The sequence below is a fragment of the Prionailurus bengalensis genome, chromosome E4 (assembly GCF_016509475.1).
Source record: "Prionailurus bengalensis isolate Pbe53 chromosome E4, Fcat_Pben_1.1_paternal_pri, whole genome shotgun sequence".
NCBI classification, from domain to species: domain Eukaryota; kingdom Metazoa; phylum Chordata; class Mammalia; order Carnivora; family Felidae; genus Prionailurus; species Prionailurus bengalensis.
Genome location: NC_057360.1, coordinates 57,059,588 through 57,078,157, shown reverse-complemented (window position 1 = coordinate 57,078,157; position 18,570 = coordinate 57,059,588). Strand labels below are relative to the sequence as shown.

Here is an 18,570-nt window from a genome sequence, read left to right as displayed (position 1 = left end):
CTGGATGAATCGGGCGTTACGGCAGATCTTCTTGCAAATGTCGAAGCAGTGAGTCCAACTCACTGTTGCCCCAGAGTCTGCCGTCTCCTCCTGTCCCTCCTGTTCCATCCCAGTCAAGTAGTAACATTTGTGAACCAGCATCTGTGTGCTGCTTTGTGATGTATCCTGACGGTCTGTCATCAGCTTTCAAGTTAAAAGCTCATTCAAGTTAATGTCGATCCAGATTCTTTGCCAGAGTATCACCAGTGCGTTTTCTGTTAGTTTTCCCAAACAGTCTTGGGTGCTGATTCTGAGGCCCTCACCGACTCCTGGGAGGCCCTCTCTCTTGACACCGAGTACTGGAAGCTCCTGCTGAAACAGCTGGAGGACTGTCTCATACTTCAGACACTACTTCACAGCAGGGCAAACACGCCAACCTCCAAAGTGTCATCGCTGCAGGCTGAGCCCCTCCCGAGGCTTTCTGTCAAAAAGTTATTGGAAGGAGGAAAAGGTGAGCTGGAGTGTATTTGAGCGTTGCACCTGTATATCTGCATGTTTATGTCGTGGGCGTTTCTGGTGGTTTTTATAGAAATGACTGAAAGAATAGGGAAAGAGAAATACACTCAGATTAAAAGAATTCTAACTAACCCACCACGTACTTCTTCTCAAAGTCTGACCCTGTCAGTTCCCTGCTCAGGAACCCTCCTCCTGCTTCCCCCACCTAGAAAATCAGCTGTGGTTCTCAAAGAGTGCAAAGAAAGAGTCAGAAAACCCTCCCTTTTCTGACTTCGTGTCTGTGGGAGGCTGGATTTTCCTCCTGTACTTCAGCCAAAACAACAGATCACAGTGGATGGAGAGCAGAAACTGATGGGAGACTCCAGATACGAGCTGCACAGTTGAAGAGATTGGCAAAGACGTAGTGTTGCTCCTCTTGCTAAACGTCTTTTGTTGCTTTGGGGAATACAGCTATTTTCATAAAATGTTATTAACACATAATAGGCTTATTATTTGTATTTAAAAATGAATTAATAACAATATTTTAAAATTTTGTTTTAACTTTTAATACCATAAATATCAGTAAATATAACCCATAAACTCAAATTCTTTGGAATTGTCAGTAATTTTTTTTTAATGTTCATTTTTGAGAGAGAGAGCATGAGCAAGGAGGGGGCAGAGAGAGTAGGGGGGACACAGAGGATCTGAAGCAGGTTCTGAGCTGACAGCACAGAGCCTGACATGGGGCTCGAACTCACAAACTGTGAGATCATGATCTGAGCTGAAGTCAGACGCTCAACCGACTGAGCCTCCCAGGTACCCCTGGGATTGTCAGTATTTTTTAAGCATTTAAGGAGATTCTGAGACAAGAGAGTCAAGAACTTCTGGAACAAATATAAACTCTTAAGTCTTTTCTCTAAGAATTTGGGGCTTTGAATCCAACCCATTTTTCCATTTCTTGCTGCTTGATTGTGGTTCTAATGAAGGACCTGTGATTCCCCATGGGTCTGAGCCTGCCCCCTTCCTGCTCCCCACCTGTCCCATTCCAGATTCTAAATTACATGCCTTTCTCAAGGCCCAGCTCAAATGCTACCTCCTCTAAGAAACTGCTCATGATCCACTAGCTGCAAATTTTCTCTTCTTCCTCCTAATTTCCACAGAACTTTACACCCTCTTCTGTGATTTATTACGTTCTACTGTCCTAGAGACATTGGGTTCCTTTGACCATAAACCTCTTGAATTTTTAACCGTCATGGTGTAGTTTCTTTTTACCAGCAGCTCTTTCAGGCATTTGATACTGGAATGAATATATTTCTGGATTTATAAATACCTGTGTATTTATAGATTTTTTATTTAGTTAACTTGTTTTCTCGGGCTTTGTAAGACTTGTAAGCTTTGACCTGAGAGGCAGGCTTTTGGTTTGGCACATATTAAGTGGCCTATGGAGCTGCTCTGAAGGAACATAGGCTGTGGATGCCATCTTGGCACTCGCCTTCTGCCTTGTCCCAGTTTGTCATTATAACCCAGAAAGAGCTTATACACTCATGAGCCCTAAGTTTTGCAACTGTCACCCGGGGGACATCTCAGGTCTCCTAACTCTGGTGGCCGGTGGGGTTTACGCTTGTGGGCCTACAAGACTATATATATTTGCGTACTTTCAAAAGCTGATACCTGAGGTTCTGGCTTCAGTCAGCCTGGATCGAGGTGTTAAGATTCTCCCTTTTGGGACACTGGCATGTCTCAGTATGTCCTCCACTACTAGAAGCTGTTATAAATATAATAGGCTGCTTGGATAAGCACAGAGGCTTGAGAGCCAGCCAGGAGCCAAGGCAGGATTGAACAACAAGTTTCATCTCCTACACAAATCCACTCCTTTAAGACTAGGAGAGGTGGTTCCATCTACTGTATAGAAACCACAGGGAGTCCAGCAAAATGAAGAAATAGAGATATTCCAAAAGAAAGAAAAAGATAAAACTTCAGGGAAAAAAAGCTTTAATCAAATGGAGATAAGTAATTGACCTGATAAAAGGTTCAAAGTTATGATCATAAAAATGCTCACCAAACTGGGGAGAAGAATGGATGAATACGGGAATAACTTCAAGGAAATGGAAAATAAAGTAGCAAGTAGAAGTCACGAGGCTGAATAACATGGTAACTGAACTCCATATCCACTACAAGGTTTCAGCAGCAGACTAGATGAAGCAGAAGAAAGGACCAGTGAACTCAAAGACAGGGCAGTGGAACTCAATCAGAGCAAAAAGAAAACATGAAGAAAAAAAAAAAGGTAAAGATAGCTTCAGGGACTTAGGGGACAATATCAAAGGGGCTAACATTCATACTGTAGGGCTCCCAGAAGGAGAAAAGAGAGAAAGGGGCAGGGATCTTACCTGAAGAAAAAATGGCTAAAAACTTCTCTAATCTGGGGAACATCCAGGTCCAGGAATTTGACAAAATTCCAAGTAAGAGGAATCCAAGGACCCATATTAAGACACATTATTATTAAAAATGTGAAAAATTAAAGTCAAGGAGAGAATATTAAAAGCAGCAAGAGAAAAACAACTTGTTATGTACAAGGGAACACCCATACGACTGTCAGCAGATTTTTCAGCAGAAATTTTTCAGGCCAGAAGGGAGTTGCATGATATATTCAAAGTGCTGAAAGAAAAAAAATTTTCAACCAAGAATACTCTGTCTGGTAAGTAAGTTATCATTCAGGAGTGAGGGACAGAGTTTTGCAGATAAGCAGAAGCTAAAGAAATTCTTCAACCCTAAACAGACCTTATAAGAAACACTAAAGGGACTTCCATAAGATGAAAAGAAAGGGCACTAATTCTTAACGAGAACACATGTGAAAAAATAAATCTCACTGGAAAGGTGTATATACATATATGTGTATATATATATATATATATATATATATATATATATATATATATATATATATATATAAAAGGTAGCAAATTAATCACTTATAAAGCTAGCATGAAGGTTAAAAGACCCCTATGAGGGGCACCTGGGTGGCTCAGTCAGTTAAGCATCCAGCTCTCGATTTTGGCTTAGGTCATGATCTCACCATTTGTGAGTTCGAGCCCCATGTCAGACTCTGCAGTGACATTGCAGAGCCTGCTTGGGATTCTCTCTCTCTCCACCACCCTCCCCCCACCCCTCTCCCGTTCACACACATGCTCTCTCTCTCAAAATAAATAAACATTAAAAAAAAAATAAGTAAATACAAGGGGCACCTGGGTGGCTCATTCAGTTGAGCATCTGACTTCGGTTCAGGTCATGCTCTTGCATCTGTGGGTTCGAGCCCTACATTGGGCTCTGTGCTGACAGCTTAGAGGCTGGAGCCTGCTTTGGATTCTGTGTCTCCTTCTCTCTCAACCCCTCCCCTCATGCTCTGTCTCTCAAAAAATAAAAACATAAAAAAAAAGACAACTATGATTAAAATAGTTAAGGGATATGCAAGATAAAAAGATGTGAAATGTGACATCAAAAATATAAAGTGTGGTACCAGAGAGTCATTATGTTGAACTTTCCAACAGGATCAAACTTGTTATCAACTTAAAATAGCCCACGACAGACACAAGTTGTTATATCTAAGCTCATGGTAACTACAGAGCAAAAACCTATAGTAAATACACAAAAGAGAAAGAGAAAGGGGTATAAACATATCACCAAAGAAAGTTATCAAGCCACAGAGGAAGAAAGCACGAAAAGAAGAGAGGAACCATGAAACAGCCAGAAAGCAATTAAATGCCATAGGCGTATACCTATCAGTAATTACTTTAATTATAAATGTACTAAATTCTCTAATCAAAAGGCATCAGGTGCCTGAATGGATGAGAAAACAAAAAAAAAAGACCTATATATGCTGCCTAGAGACTGACTTTAGATGAAAGGACACAGAGACTGCAAGTGAAGGGATGGGAAAAAAATACTCTGTGCAGATAGAAACCTTTCTTACTTATTTTTTTAAGTTTAAATAAATTAAAAAATTTTTAACTGTAACTCATTATACCCTATGCTGTCACCTGCTGCTAGTGTAGGACCATCACTGTGATATTAACCTAAGCAATATAATCAAGGGCTTGATTCTAGAATGAAAATTACCAGTTGATTTGGAAATCAGACATAAGAAATTAGATCACTCAGCCTACTGCTGTCATTTATTTTCACTGATAATTGTGATTTTACTGTGAAGCTTTTGTTTTGTTTTTTTGGAAAGGTTGTATTTGAATCCAAGTAGGAAGAAAGAAAGGTTTTGGTGAATTATAGAAGAGTGTATAATTTGTTTTAACTAATAAACAGGACTTTTTGCCTTGAGTGTTTTTCAGATTACATTTATAATTTTTTTGAACTATATTGATGACCGAAACTTGGGATAGCATCATGTTTCTTATACATGGCTAAGTTTTGCCCATAAATATTCCATATAGGCAAGTTAGTTGACTATTAAAAGTAATATGCTAAGGAACCTAGGCAAGTATTATGCTGATCAGTTTCACTTACAATTAAGTGAAAGTGTTTTAAAGATATATTCATCCCTTCATCTGTGTCTGTTAAAGTATACTTTGAATTTGTGGACATAGAAACCACGTGGTATATAGCCATGTATATGTGAATGCATTTACCTTTCTCTAATATTTTATGAGAGTATAGAGATGCCCTTAGATATCAGATATCCCACCTGCCCTCACAAGATGAATGGTAGGTATTACACTGGTGAATCTCATGGCTTTTGGGGGTCACTCTCAGGTGCAGAACTGAATGTGGCACTTAGATCTCTTTATAAGGAAGACCAGATCGTGCACTGTGTTGGCTCTCTTTGGCGAACACGGTAAGTTTTCATTTTGTTTCTTGTCTCCAAACTGTAGGTGGCATTGCAGACAGTGTAGCCAAGTGGATATTTAAACAGGACTTCAGCCCTGAAGTGTTAAAACTGGCTAATAAGGACAGAGATGCAGAAAACCCAGATGAACCCAAAGAAGGTATTAACAGAGGTTTATATGAGGTGCCAGAGGTGGAGACGAACCTCGGAACTATACCAGGTAACACAGAAACAGGGAGAAAACACAATCCAGAGAGGGGGAGATGTGGCTGAGACTTTGTTAGGGAAAGAATACTAAGTACGTCTCTCTCTTCTGGCTTTCAGACTTGCTGCATTCAGCCTATAGGCAGTTTCCCTGTAGCCTTGAGCTAGATGTGCTCTACGCGCATTGTTGTTGGGAGTATGTTGTTCAATGGAATAAAGACCCAGAGGTAAGATTCCTGCTACTTCTGTCCTGTTGATTCTGTCGTCGTGCTCATGCTGTGCACCTGTGAGAATGTGTAATTTGGTAACTTACTGGAAACACTGGGCTTTCCCCTTTGGAATGCCTCCACACTAGGAGCGGTGCTAGGCCTTTTTCATGATCTCTTACAGTCTTCACAGAAAACCTGTGTGGTGCGGACATTGTCGCGATCCCCACTCTAGGGAAAACGAGAGCTCAGAGAAGTTCTGTTCCATCCCCCGGCATACCTTGTCAAGTTGGGGTCTGGGCCCGGATTTAAGCCTGGGTTTCTTTGTCTTTAAAGCCAGTGTGTTTTGCCCCACTCCTGGGTAGGTTGTGATGAGTAGAGTTATTTCCTTTTGATTTCATACAGGAGACAGCACCTACCTAATGGAAACTTTTTAACATTGTAGTCCTTGTGATGAAAGCCAGGGTAAAGATCCTGACGTTCACCTAGCGTCTGCTTGTTTAGAAAGCCCGTGTTTGTCACTTCTCTTACGTTTGCCTCAGAAGAAAAATCAAGAAAGTCACGTCCAAGGCTGACTCAGTCCAGGGTTAGCCTTGCTGCCCTTTCTCCTCTCTGCTTGACACTCTTTTCTCCCACTCGTGGTAGCCACCTTCTCTCCTGGCACATTCACAGTCCAGAAGCAGAACGGGAGAAGGGCCCGTCCTGGGGGCAGGAGTCCTGGATTTGGATCCCAGATGAATGGCTGTGACAAGTGTCTGGGTTTGGGCCAGTCACTGAATCTCTGGACCGGTTGTTTTCTCCCTTCACCTTTTTTTTTTAATAAAGGTGCCAGTCCTTCAGGGTTGATGCCAGGATCAAGTAAGATGTCCAAACATAGGATGGATATTCCTCTTTACCAGTAAGTCCTTCACGTAGGTCCCCCTTGTCAGCGCTCCGGGAAATGATCCTCCTCAGAGCAAAAGTAACACCTTATCGCCCTTGGATCAGGTTGCACTTTTGAAGAAACATCTCACTGATGAACTCATTCACACCAGTACTTTAATGGTAATCATATTCTTCCTCCAAAAAAAATGGTCTTTGATACATAATCATACATACTCAAGGAAGAGCTTTAGAAAAGAAAGTGCTTTAAGCAAAGGAATGGCCTTTGATCAACTAAACCTTGACCAAAAAGTGATTTTAGGACAGCGGACCCTCTTGATGACCCTTGAGTCACCCTTTTCTGGTGGACTCCCCTGCAGTCTGAGTGATAATTGTGTTCGGGCTCTCCCCTTACATGGAATATTTTTCTTACATGAGAAAAGAATGTTAAGGCTATAGTAAGGACATAATAATTTCTAAAATCTGGATAAATTCATTCCAGATTCGGGTGTAAGAAAGTGATACTTAAGAAAACTGTTTTGGGGCACCTGGGTGGCTTAGTCAGTTAAGCACTGACTTCGGCTCAGCTCATGATCTCATGGTTCATGAATTCGAGCCCGTGTTGGGCTCTGTGGTGACAGCTTGGAGCCTGGAGCCTGCTTTGGATTCTGTCTCTCTCTCTATCTGCCGCTCCCCAGCTCACCCTGTCTCTCTCTCTCTCTCTCTCTCTCTCTCTCTCTCAAAAGTAAATACACATCAAAAAAAAAATTAGGGGCGCCTGGGTGGCGCAGTCGGTTAAGCGTCCGACTTCAGCCAGGTCACGATCTCGCGGCCTGTGAGTTCGAGCCCCGCGTCAGGCTCTGGGCTGATGGCTCGGAGCCTGGAGCCTGTTTCCGATTCTGTGTCTCCCTCTCTCTCTGACCCTCCCCCGTTCATGCTCTGTCTCTCTCTGTCCCAAAAATAAATAAATGTTGAAAAAAAAAAATTAAGAAAAAACAACTGTTTTTAGATCATTCATTATACATTATTCATTATAAACCAAAGGCAGCTTGCAGAGTAGACACAGAATTGAGGTCAAGCCCATTGCCACTATTAACAGCCGTGTGACCTCTGGGAACATTTCTGAACCCTTTGTTCTCGCTTTTCTCCTAAAAGTACATGAGGACTAGGGCTACCTCAGAGGGTTGTGGCAATTTATAGAGAAGGTGCACACACAGCGCCTGACGCTTTGATTAATGTTATCATTGTCTATTGAAATTGTTTACATTTCAAATAAGTGGCCGCTTTTCTCTTTTTTTTTCTTATCAAATAGCCCTCCTTACCCCATCTGACCCCTACCCTTCTTCCACCATTTTATGCACACAGCTTAATATTAGGATCAAAACAACTGAAATTACTTTGGGGAAATTTTTTTTTTGAGAGAGAGCGTGAGAGGGGGAGGGACAGAGAGAGAGAGAGAGAGAAAGAGAGAATCTTAAGCAGTCTCTGCACTTAGCTCAGACCCCGATGCAGGGGCTCAGTCTCACGACCCTGAGATCATGACCTGAGCCAAAATCAAGAGGTTGAACACTCAACCGACTGAGCCACCCAGGCGCCCCACCTTTGGGAAGTCTCGAACACCGGTATATGTTGGCAAAGGTGATATATTTAATCTTCATACAGGCCATACAGTTACTGAGCAAAGGTCCGGATGGTTTCATCGGTTTCGCATGCTATGTTTGAGTGTTTACTGTGTAAGCAACTGCCTCAATTAGAAGGTTGAATTCAGACATCCCCTCCAGTAGGTCTTGTTTCCCTTCACTGCTCTGGTTTTCCTCCTTGGCACATATCACCGACATACTGTATAATTTACACACCATATTTACTTGGCTCCCTCGCTGGAACGTAGCCTCAGTGGTTACGTTCCCCGAGGATTCGGGTCTGTTTGTTCGTTGCAGTATCTCTGGCGCCTCAGACACTGTGATGTATAGTAGTTGCTCAGTAAATATTTGGTGAATAATGAATGAATGATATTTGCAAAGAAGTAAATCCACTGTTTTCACATCCTTGTGAAATTCAAGTATTAGAGAAAATACTGCTGTTATATACAGACCACAGAAAGTTTTGATTCCAGATGTCAGCATATATGACCTGGGGGTTTCTAGGAATCAATCATTATGTAGATCATGTGAATTTCAAGATACCATTGACACTATCCTATGAAAAATTACTTCTTACCTAATGATTTTATGTTCTTATCACAGCATTCTTGGGTAGCTTTATGCAGAAATTTATGTAAAAAGTTACCATTTATATTGAAACATCTGTTAAATGATACTTCTGTTTTTTTTCTCTCTCTCTTTTTCTCCCTGTATGTAAGGAAGCACGTTTTTTCGTTAGGTCAATAGAACACTTGAAGCACATTCTTAATGCACATGTTCAGAATGGTAAGTAAATAGGTGTTAAAAACATAACTGGTTGATTCAAAAGAAGCAGGAATCTTTTAAGTTCGCATTCTGTTAAACTTTCATTTGATAGTTCAAATCTCACCTGTAACTGTGAGTGTGTATTGTGATGTGACAAGTCCTGGCTGTTTGAAGTGCTGGGAGAAATGCGCTCCAGAAGGGGAGGAGGGGTGGCCACAGTTCTCCCCTCTGTCCCCGCCCACCGGTTTCCCAGCTGTTCCTAGTGAGTAAGGAGAATGTTAGACGGAAATCACTGCTCTTTTCAGCTCACAGGTAGATGAGGCAGGAGGGCTGGGCTTCTGAGGACTGCAGTTCCTGATGACAAAGCTAGGGAGCCAGGAGCCTAATCATATATACCCTACAAAAGAGCTTGTGCTTTTTTTTTTTTTTAAGTTTATTTATTTTGAGAGAGACAGTGCACGAGAGAGCAAGCGAGGGCGGGGGGAGGGACAGAGAGGGGAGGGGAGGGCAGAGAGAGGGAAAGAGAGAGAGAGAGAGAATCCCAAGCTGGCCCTGCACTGTCATGGCTCGATCTCACGACCGGGGAGATCACGACCTGAGCTGAAGTCAAGAGGTGCTGAACCGACAGCCACCCAGGTGCCCCCGGTGCTCCTTTCAGCACCTGTGAGTACTCTTCTGGTGGCTGCCACGCCGTGGGGACTGCTGATGTCTCCTTGAAAAAATGTCACACATTGTTGTAGACAAATTGCAAAGAGGCTGCTGTTTCCATTAAATGGATAGCTGGGTTTCCCCGGAAGAATTGATGGAACAGCTCAGAACGAGGCTAGTTATTTTACTAATAAGTAAGTGGGGAAACTAGAAGTTGGGCCACGTAAGAGGGAGGCGTCATCTTGATGTCTGTGTGGTGAACTTTAGAGAAGCTCCTTGTCTCTTCTAGAATGGTGCCGCCTTCTCCCAGTGGTATGACGTCAAGTTGCAGAAATTCTAAATTGTCTCGTTTTATGTGAAGAGAACTTGAAAATTTTATTTATTCGTCTCTTAGATCTGACCTTCTTCCAAAGAGAAAAGAGAAATGACTCATTTGGAAAACAAGGTCTCCATAGAATTCTTTCCTTCTTGATAAAATTAAGTCACTGCTAACTTCCGGCTAGTAGTTAAGTAAGAACTTACCCGTTTGTCAGCTTCCTGGCTTCTCACCCTTATATCCAGAAGCAGACAAGGGGGTAGTGGTGACCGCATGGGAAATGTCATGTTTAAGTTGCCTAATTGACCACTGTTTCTGAAAGTTTGATGCCATGGTTTATTGTATATGGAAGTATAGAGCCCAGATTTCTTGCTTGGTGTCTTTTGTATTCTCTTTTGTTTTTTAATGGCACTTTATTTGGTGGTTGCTTATGAAAAAAATCAGTTTTAGACACGGGGCTGTTTCTCCTGTTTGGCTGTTTTGAACAAAGCTGTTCTCAACACGCCTGTACGGGTCTTCGTGTTCATCCGTGCAGTAGAGTCCCCGGGCCATACGGCAGACACGCGGTTAGCTTAGCAGATATGACCAAGCAGTTTTGCAATTTGTGATGCCCCCAGCAATCCATGAGCGTTCCAGTTTTTTCCACATGCTCCCCAACACTTGGCACTGTCATTAAAAACAATTTTAGCCTTCGTTGGCGTCCGGGTGGCTCAGTCGGTTGAGCGTCCGACTTCGGCTCAGGCCATGATCTCACAGTTTACGAGTTTCAGCCCCGCATTGGGTTCTGTGCTGACAGCTCGGAGCCTGGGGCCTGCTTTGGATTCTGTGTGTCCCTCTCTCTCTGCCCCTTTCCTGCTCGTGCCCTCTCTCTTTCTGTCTCTCAAAATTAAACATTAAAAAATTAAAAAAAAAAAAAAAAACAATTTTAGCCTTTGTGTTGTTTGTGTAATGATATTTTCTTGGATTCTAATTTGTATTTCTCTGGTAACTAATGATGTGGATCTTTTCTTATGATTATTAGCCTTTTGGATATCCTCTTATGCAGCTCAGTTCTGATTATTGTTGAAGATCAAGGTTTTGGTAATTTTATAAGTATTACATAAGATGTAAGAAACGATATGTAAATAAATAGCCCATATAGCTTTATAAGTTTAAGGAAGACAGTAATTTATTAGGTGTGGTGAAAGGGAAAATAGATCAGCTTTCTACTTACCGCTTTTACTTGCTGTCTAGGTATTGCACTGATGATGTGGAATACATTCTTGGTTAAAAGATTTTCTGCTGCTACATACTTGATGGATAAGGTAAGGTCATTTTAAGTGTCATCTACTTGTTTATTTTGTTCCCTTAATTAATATTAGAAAGATTATTTACCATGGGCCTTGTTAGACTTTTTTGTTTGGTATTACATTTTACTAATGCTCAGTTAAACGTAATTCCCATGCTGGCATCTTGATGACCTGGAGAAGAACCTCAGGTCCTTGAAAGTAATTTACTTTAAAAGCTCCTTAAGCAAAGAGAGTAAGACTCGTGGTTGAATCAGGGATTTGCACTTTTTCTTTAATGTTTATTTTGAGAAAAAGAGGGAAGGAGTGGGGGAGGGGCAGAGAGAGGGAGAGAGAGAATCCCAAGCAGGCTCTGTGCTCAGTGCAGAGCTGGACACGGGGCTCGATCTCATGACTGCAAGATCATGACCTGAGCCGAAATCAAGAGTCAGACGCCTAACCGACTGAGCCACCCAGGTGCCTCGCACCTTATTATTATTTTTTTTTTAATCTTTTTTAAGTCTTATTTATTTTGAGAGAGAGAGTGGAGGAAGAGAGAGAGAATGAGCCCGTGAGCAGGGGAGGGGTGGGGGGGGGGAGAGAGAGAGAGAGAGAGAATGAATCTCAAGCAGGTTCAGCAGTGTCAGCACAGAGCCCAATACGGGGCTTGAACCCACAAACCGTGAGGTCATGACTGGAGCTGAAATCGAAGTGTACAAATGTACAGTTTCTCATCAATCTTTGGATGTAGGGCTAAGATATTTTCTTTGAGTAGGACTGCCACCCTACTTTGGTTTTCCTATGTAAACCTCACTCACCCCTAATGCCTGGCCTGTGATTTCTAGATCGTGATTCTTTAACGTTGTGATGCAGTCTGAGTGCAAAATGTTTAGATTTTATAAGCTCTGCCCTCATCTTTGTAGCTGTCCCTCTGTCTAATCCAGTAGACATCGGTGTTAAATCTCCACAAATGTTTTGAAAGCCTTCAACCTGGTAGTTAAATAAACAACTCCCTTTGTTTCCTCACGTTTTATCAGTTATTTCATTAAGTTGCATAATTGCGACATTACATATGACACCCAGCGTGAGCAGCGTTGGGAGCAAACCCAGCACCTGGGCAAAGACAGCAGCCGGTGGGGCCCTGCCCCCAAGCTGGGCGCCAGGCCGTCGTCACCGTCCCCAGGCCCGTCCAGAGGGAGGTTCATGTGGCTCAGTTAAGCGGATGTCAGGAGAGTTACCGCTGTAATTACAACATGTTCTTTCTGATGTCGGTGACAGACGTTCCTAAGCCATGAACAGCGCTACATTCAGACCCACTTTGGGCCACAGCTCCTGTCACCGGTAACATGTTTTTCTAGTTACACCTGTTTTTCCCTGTGTGCTCACCTTCCTTGCCTGCTTAAATGTTTCTTTTTCAAAACTCACTCCTATGGCCTTTCTGATCCTGTTCTGTTCACCTGCACCTCCGACCGCTGCTCTTTTGGGAGAATAGTGAGCAAGAGTTCTGCGTGTATGTTACTGCTTAGTGTTCTAGCATTCTCCCGTCCCCGGTCACGCTTGAGCCTCACAACCTGGATTTGAATTTTTTGAGCAGTCCTGAACGAGGAGGCAGAGAATTTTGATGAGACATTTGACAAGTATTGATTATGATGAGTATCTCTTCTGTGCCAAGAACTGTGCTAAGTTCTATGGCCACAGAGTTAAAAGCCCCAGTCCCTGCCCTCGGAGGACTCCCAGTCCACAGGGTACATAGGCTGCCTTTGGAGTGGAGAAGAGGAAGTAAGTAACAGACCAGAGGGAGGGCTTCTGGGCTGAATTTTGAAGATTAGTACGTACGAAGCAGTGGGTGAGAAGAAGAGGCATTAACAACAAAGTCGTGGACACAGGAGGCTGTGTTTTTGATTCAGAGCTGCGAGTAGCTTCGTGTGCTTGAAGCGCAGGCTTAGGAAAGTGCAGGAAGCAGGGCATGAAGTACTTCCCAGGTAGGCTCTGGATTTGGGGTTTTCTAATGGTACGTGTAGACCACTCAGCGTGGGGCACATACGGCAGGGGGAGGGTCGTCAGTGGTGGCCCTTCTTTGTCTTGAAGACACTGGGGCAGCTCAGCGCAGGGGAACGATAGGTTCAGGTTTGCATTTTGCAGGCAACAGGGTGAAATGTTGGGATTGGGACGGGCTGGGCTTGGTCGTGTGAAGGCCATGGCAGTGATCTCAGGAGAGGCAACGAGGTGAAGCGGCCTTTGTGCTGGAGTCCCATCCCTGGTACTTAGCACTGCCTCCTGTGAATTCCGATCAAGGCATGTTCCTGAAGAGCAGAACTTTCCGCTCCCACTTATCACCTTGGGTAAAGTGCACGGTGGAATCTCAGTGCTTACAAAATCGAGAAAATCAACCAGTTTTCTGAGCTAGGAATTTAACTTCTGTCTGCATTAGATTGTGTCTCCTTACCATTTAAAAAATTATCGTGTGTCTTTATCAACAGGCAGAATTCTTAGCTGCTCTTTATTCATAACCTTGAGTTTTGTTCTGGGTTTGAAGGCAACACAGTTACTTGATTATACAAATTGATCACCAGATTTTTAGAGTTCTTTTTTTATTTAATAGTTCAAAAATATTTATTTTTGAAAGGATTATTTGGGGGCCCAGCGTGACATATTTTCATAATATATGTTTTAAGTTCCACCACAAAGTTAAATGAGCAGAACCAACATTTATTTATAGCTCGATTTAGGTTCTTTAAATTTCGTTACTTTTTATTTCCTATACCATAGTAATGCCTTTTTTTTTTTCAATTGTTAAATAAATATAGTATTCTGTGTCCTTTTGCCTTAGGTTGGAAAATCACCAAAGGATAGGTTATGCCGAAGGGTAAGTGAATCTCCTTTAACTGGATGTATAGTTAATCCTGTGCTTTACGTAGGTGCCTTATTAACTTCAGGCAGGGGTGAACTTTGCCTTTGTTACCTTTTTGGTGACCTGTCAGGAGATAAAGGTGGAAAGAGAGTGTGATACTAAGGAGACTGGTCACGAACTGCGGCCGATTTTAATTGACCTTTCCAGGTTGTCAGATGCTGTGTGTCAGGTGAGTTTTCACAAGGTGTCTTCAGTCTGGACCGTGGATGGGAGGGCGCCAGGCCGTCTTGGCTTTGCCGCGCGTGGTTTCTGCGCTTCCTGACAGCGGCAGCCAGTGTCTGGTCGAGGCAGATTCACGAGCGAACGTAGCCACCTTTATGGAACAACCATTGTACGAATAGTCTTAAGCAACATTCCAGCCCACGGATACTGGGCTTCTGTTTGAGGCCAGTGATTAACAGTGCAGACTTTTGCTTGAAGCTTTGAAGTATTCTTATTGCAACACCTTAGGAAGTAACGGGGCACGTGCATGTAGCCGTTCTAGGCCCACAGCCCTGAAAAGCCGCCACCGTCAAAGATTCTTCCGCTGTGCCCTCGAGAGTGGCTCTGTGGCTACGGTTATACCTGTGTGCGCTCTGGATCCCTTAGATGTGAGGGGCTTATTGGTTGGTTGTTTATGTTGACTCCAGGCAGTGGTACCTTGTGGGTCAATCTGGAGTCAGGAGGAACGGCCTGGTGCCCACAGCACGGGTCTGGTGTTTAGTTCACAGGCTCCAGGATTCAGGTTTTGTTCAGAGGCTTCAGCTCCGTCCCTGAAGGACGCTCCAAAACCAGAGCAGGTTGTTTTCTCGCGACCTGACAGATGGGGCTTTCGTGTGTGCGTCTTCCCGTGCCAGGGTCGTGTGTGTCTCACGCAGGTGGCTGTGACGTGCCTTAGCGAGCCTGCCCGCAAGCAGAGTGCCACTGTCTATGGCGTCTGACGACACCATGTCTTTCAACACACGAAGAACACTAACTTTCATAAAGTTGATAGTGGTACCATAGTTTTTAAAGCCCGATTTAAAATTAGTTGACGCTCAAGAAAGGAATAAAATGTGCCCGGGTCTTCCTGTCTGTGCAGTGCAGACAGTTACATAGGCCTGTTTTTTATTTTTCTGATAGTAAGTGTAGCAGCTTTGCTCCTAGCACTAATTGTGTTCCTTTTAAAAAAAAAAAAACAACAGGATGTGGGGATGAGCGACACGGCAATGACTTCTTTCCTCGGCTCCTGCTTGGATCTTCTTCAGACTTTAATGGAGGTAAAAGAGGTGTATTTGCATTCTGAACTGTCTAAGACAGTAAATGTTGTTTTTTTTTTATTAATTTTTTTCAGTGTTTATTTTTGAGAGAGAGAGCACGAGTAGGGGACAGGCAGACAGATAGACAGGGAGACACAGGATGCGATACAGGCCCCAGGCTGAGCTGTCAGCACAGCGTCTGATGTGGGGCTCATACCCATGAACCGTGAGATCATGACCTGAGCCGAAGTTGGACGCTTAACTTACTGAGCCACCCGGGCGCCCCTAAATGTTTTTAAAATCATTGGACTAGAGAAAAAAGTTTTTTCATTTATTCATTTCTTAGTTTTGACTTAAGCCCCCAAAATAGTGGTTTCTTATAAAGGATTAGATTTGTTGTTGTAAATCGGAGGTGCGGGGACAAAAGGGGTTTGTACTTCCCACTGGTAGAGCTCGTTAACGTGTTTGCAAGCTGTTATCTCTCCGGTTCTGAACACAGTTCTCTGTTCTGAAAACACGTAGGCTGACGTTAGCAGGGATGAAATGCAGGCACCTGTCCTGGATACGGAGGACGCGTGGCTCGCCGTCGAAGGACCGATCTCGATCGTGGAGCTGGCCTTCGAGCAGAAACACATCCACTACCCGCTGGTGGAGCACCATTCCGTCCTGTGCTCCATCCTCTTCGCCATTATGAGGTTTTCTCTGAAAACCGTGAAGCCGCTTTCACTCTTTGATAGTAAGGTGAGTCCCTCCGAGGACGCCCGAGCCACCTCGGAGCCGAGGGTCTCGCAGGACGAGGAGCCAGACTCATCTTTCACACTTGAAGTTGCTCGGTACTTGTGTGACTCAGGGGGATCCTGTCTCTCTCAGAATGTGCTGTGCGACCCCAGACACTTCATATCTAAAATCTGTCTCGACCCCCTCACCCGCACTCTGCCCTTGACCTACGCTGCTGTCCTCCTAATCCCCGGCTGCGCCCGGGAGGACGGGAAGCCGTGAAGGTCTCTTGCTGTCTCCCCTTCGAGCCCCTCTCGTCGATTCTTCCTGAAACCGCCTCCGTCCATCCCTCCCATCACCCAGTTCAGGCCTTCTGGTCTTTCGCTTTCTCTCCGTCCAGTCCCACGCTGCCACAGTTCCCTTTCCAGAACGCACATTTACTCAGGATCCAGACAGCTGGAGATGAAAATCAGAAGTCAGGCGGTTGGCCAGCTTTATTACTTAACCTTTCACTGACAGAAGCAGAGTTGGAGAACACAGCTTAGCCTTGTGGGAAAGTGGTGTATTTCACCCTCAGTGAGTCACGTGCCTGGGGCACGGCTGGACTCGCGCGGGCTGCCCTTCAGGCTCCTGCTCCGTGCACAGAGGCTGCCCCCTGAAGAAGGAACGCAGGGAACGCTCAGCGGCTTGTCCCAAATTCACAGGTCCCTTTAGCGGGGAGAGTGCGGGTGGGGCGGGAGACGCCGGCCCGTTACTGCGCTGGAGGCAGAGGAAGGCTCCCCGCACCAGGGGCTGCCTCTCCTCCCTCCACCCGTTCCTCCGTGCACCTGCCCCGCAGACAGGGGCAGGCAGACACTTTTCCCTCTTCTCACTGCGGTGGTCCGTTTTCCTAGACCGTGGTTTTGCTGTGGCCACAGCTTCTGCGTCTTGTCCCTTTCTCACTTAAGTGTCACTTTCTCCTCCAGGTCTTGGTCAGCACTCCCTAACTTACCACGTCTTCGCTGTTCCCCCGGCTCTGTGCCGTGCCTGGCACGCCACAGGAGCCCAGAAAATGTTTAATAAACTTAAAATTAAGGAGATGTTAGAGAAGAGTCAGCATCAGCAGGATGCAGAAGAGGGGAGACGCGGCCGTGGTCTGGGGAACCAGTGACAGCGATGAGTCGCTGAGGGTGCGGACTGGGGAGAAGAGGAAGTCGTGGAGGGTCTGGGGGAACCCGTACCCTGAGGGCGGGCTGGGAAAAGTGCCGCAGGACACGAAGGGGCCCCAGTTCCATGAGCTCCCAAGCTTGGAAGGCTCGTGGCTTCCCAAGGAAGCCCACGTAGAGGGGTTTTGGATGTGTTGAGTTAGGGGGTAGATATAAACAGAAGTAGCTATGTTTTAAGAAAGTTATTTTCACGTTTAAATCTCAGTAGTTGACCTTTGAAAGGTAGAAGGCTGATGACAAATTTTTATCTACTTCATAAAGTAACGATATAGTTTTTACATTTGTGAACATAGATTCTGGATGAATGTTTATAGCTTGCATTGATGTTTGTAAAAGCAGAGGGTAAATTTTTTTTCTTTAAAGAAAAACTAAAACCGCATGCCTAGCTCAGTAGTCCCCTCAGGGAGCTTGTGAGACCAGAACACGTATTGGACAAGCCCGGTGGTGAGGTTAGTCCCGGCCCAGGTCATGCCAGGATGCCCCGAGACAGCTGTGGGACTCTCACGTGCAGAGGCGGTGGGGTTTGGCTGGTGAAACCGAATCCTAGCTCTGCCATTTCCTGGCGAGTCTTCCTGAGCTTCTCCTGGCCTCAGTTTTCTCATTCAGAAGTGATGATTCTAGTACCTGCTTTATGGTGGTTCTGAGGGTTACGTTCACTTAACACGAAGTGCTGAGCGGTGTGAGAACGTGGTAAACAAATGGTGCTGTGATAGCTGTGCATACGTGTTCCCTGCCCAGCGGCCCTCACATATGGTAAACCCTCATTATAACTGAGACCACCAGGCGGAATCTAGGGAGTAACAAATTGTGAGCTTGCAGAAAAACTTTGAATCAGTGATGTCTGTAATGCAGGGCCTTGCCCTAGGGAGTCTGCTGTTTCTCCTCACTAAAGGATGAGTAGCTTTATCCTCATTGGCAGTCACGCTACAGATAACCTTTGAGTCTAGAAAATACGTTAGAAGATACCCGATGACTGTCTGCAGGTGAACACACAGCAGCCTGGGATGGTGGGGTCGTTTGTCCAAGATAACACGGTGGCAAGTGTGGGCCTGGGACTAGAAGCTGGGTCTTGGCAACTTCCGGAGGCCGGTGTTCTTGGCTCTGTGTTACACTTCCTTCCAAGGAAGTTCTGAAATCCAGCTTTCTGATGTTCTGCTTCGCCTTTTCAGACACACATCCATTCTCTTAAAGATGATTTCCGAGTTGAACAAGTGTTTTTAAAAGAATTCAGAGTACACACATGTCTTTGTTATCTATTACTGCATAACAAATTATCTCAAAATTTAGTGGCTGAAAACAACAAACATTTA

The 18,570-nt window shown here is 44.4% G+C and overlaps 1 protein-coding gene across 7 annotated transcripts in view; it reads left to right on the top strand.

Moving 5' to 3' along the window:
- RAB3GAP2 (RAB3 GTPase activating non-catalytic protein subunit 2) overlaps positions 1-18,570 on the top strand; it is a 103,143-nt gene that overhangs the window by 78,689 nt on the left and 5,884 nt on the right. For 4 of the 7 annotated variants that reach the window (XR_006295371.1, XR_006295370.1, XM_043568226.1 and 1 more), the window contains exons 24-32: positions 262-490; positions 5,352-5,525; positions 5,630-5,736; positions 8,936-9,002; positions 11,179-11,249; positions 12,489-12,551; positions 14,041-14,076; positions 15,285-15,359; positions 15,861-16,079. Coding sequence is in view for 4 of the 7 variants with exons in the window: in XM_043568226.1 (XP_043424161.1) it covers positions 262-490; positions 5,352-5,525; positions 5,630-5,736; positions 8,936-9,002; positions 11,179-11,249; positions 12,489-12,551; positions 14,041-14,076; positions 15,285-15,359; positions 15,861-16,079 (1,041 nt within the window). In the remaining 3 variants the exon portion in view is untranslated. The remainder of the gene's footprint in view (positions 1-261; positions 491-5,351; positions 5,526-5,629; positions 5,737-8,935; positions 9,003-11,178; positions 11,250-12,488; positions 12,552-14,040; positions 14,077-15,284; positions 15,360-15,860; positions 16,080-18,570) is intronic. The other 3 variants (XR_006295372.1, XM_043568228.1, XM_043568227.1) reach the window with 1 other exon arrangement.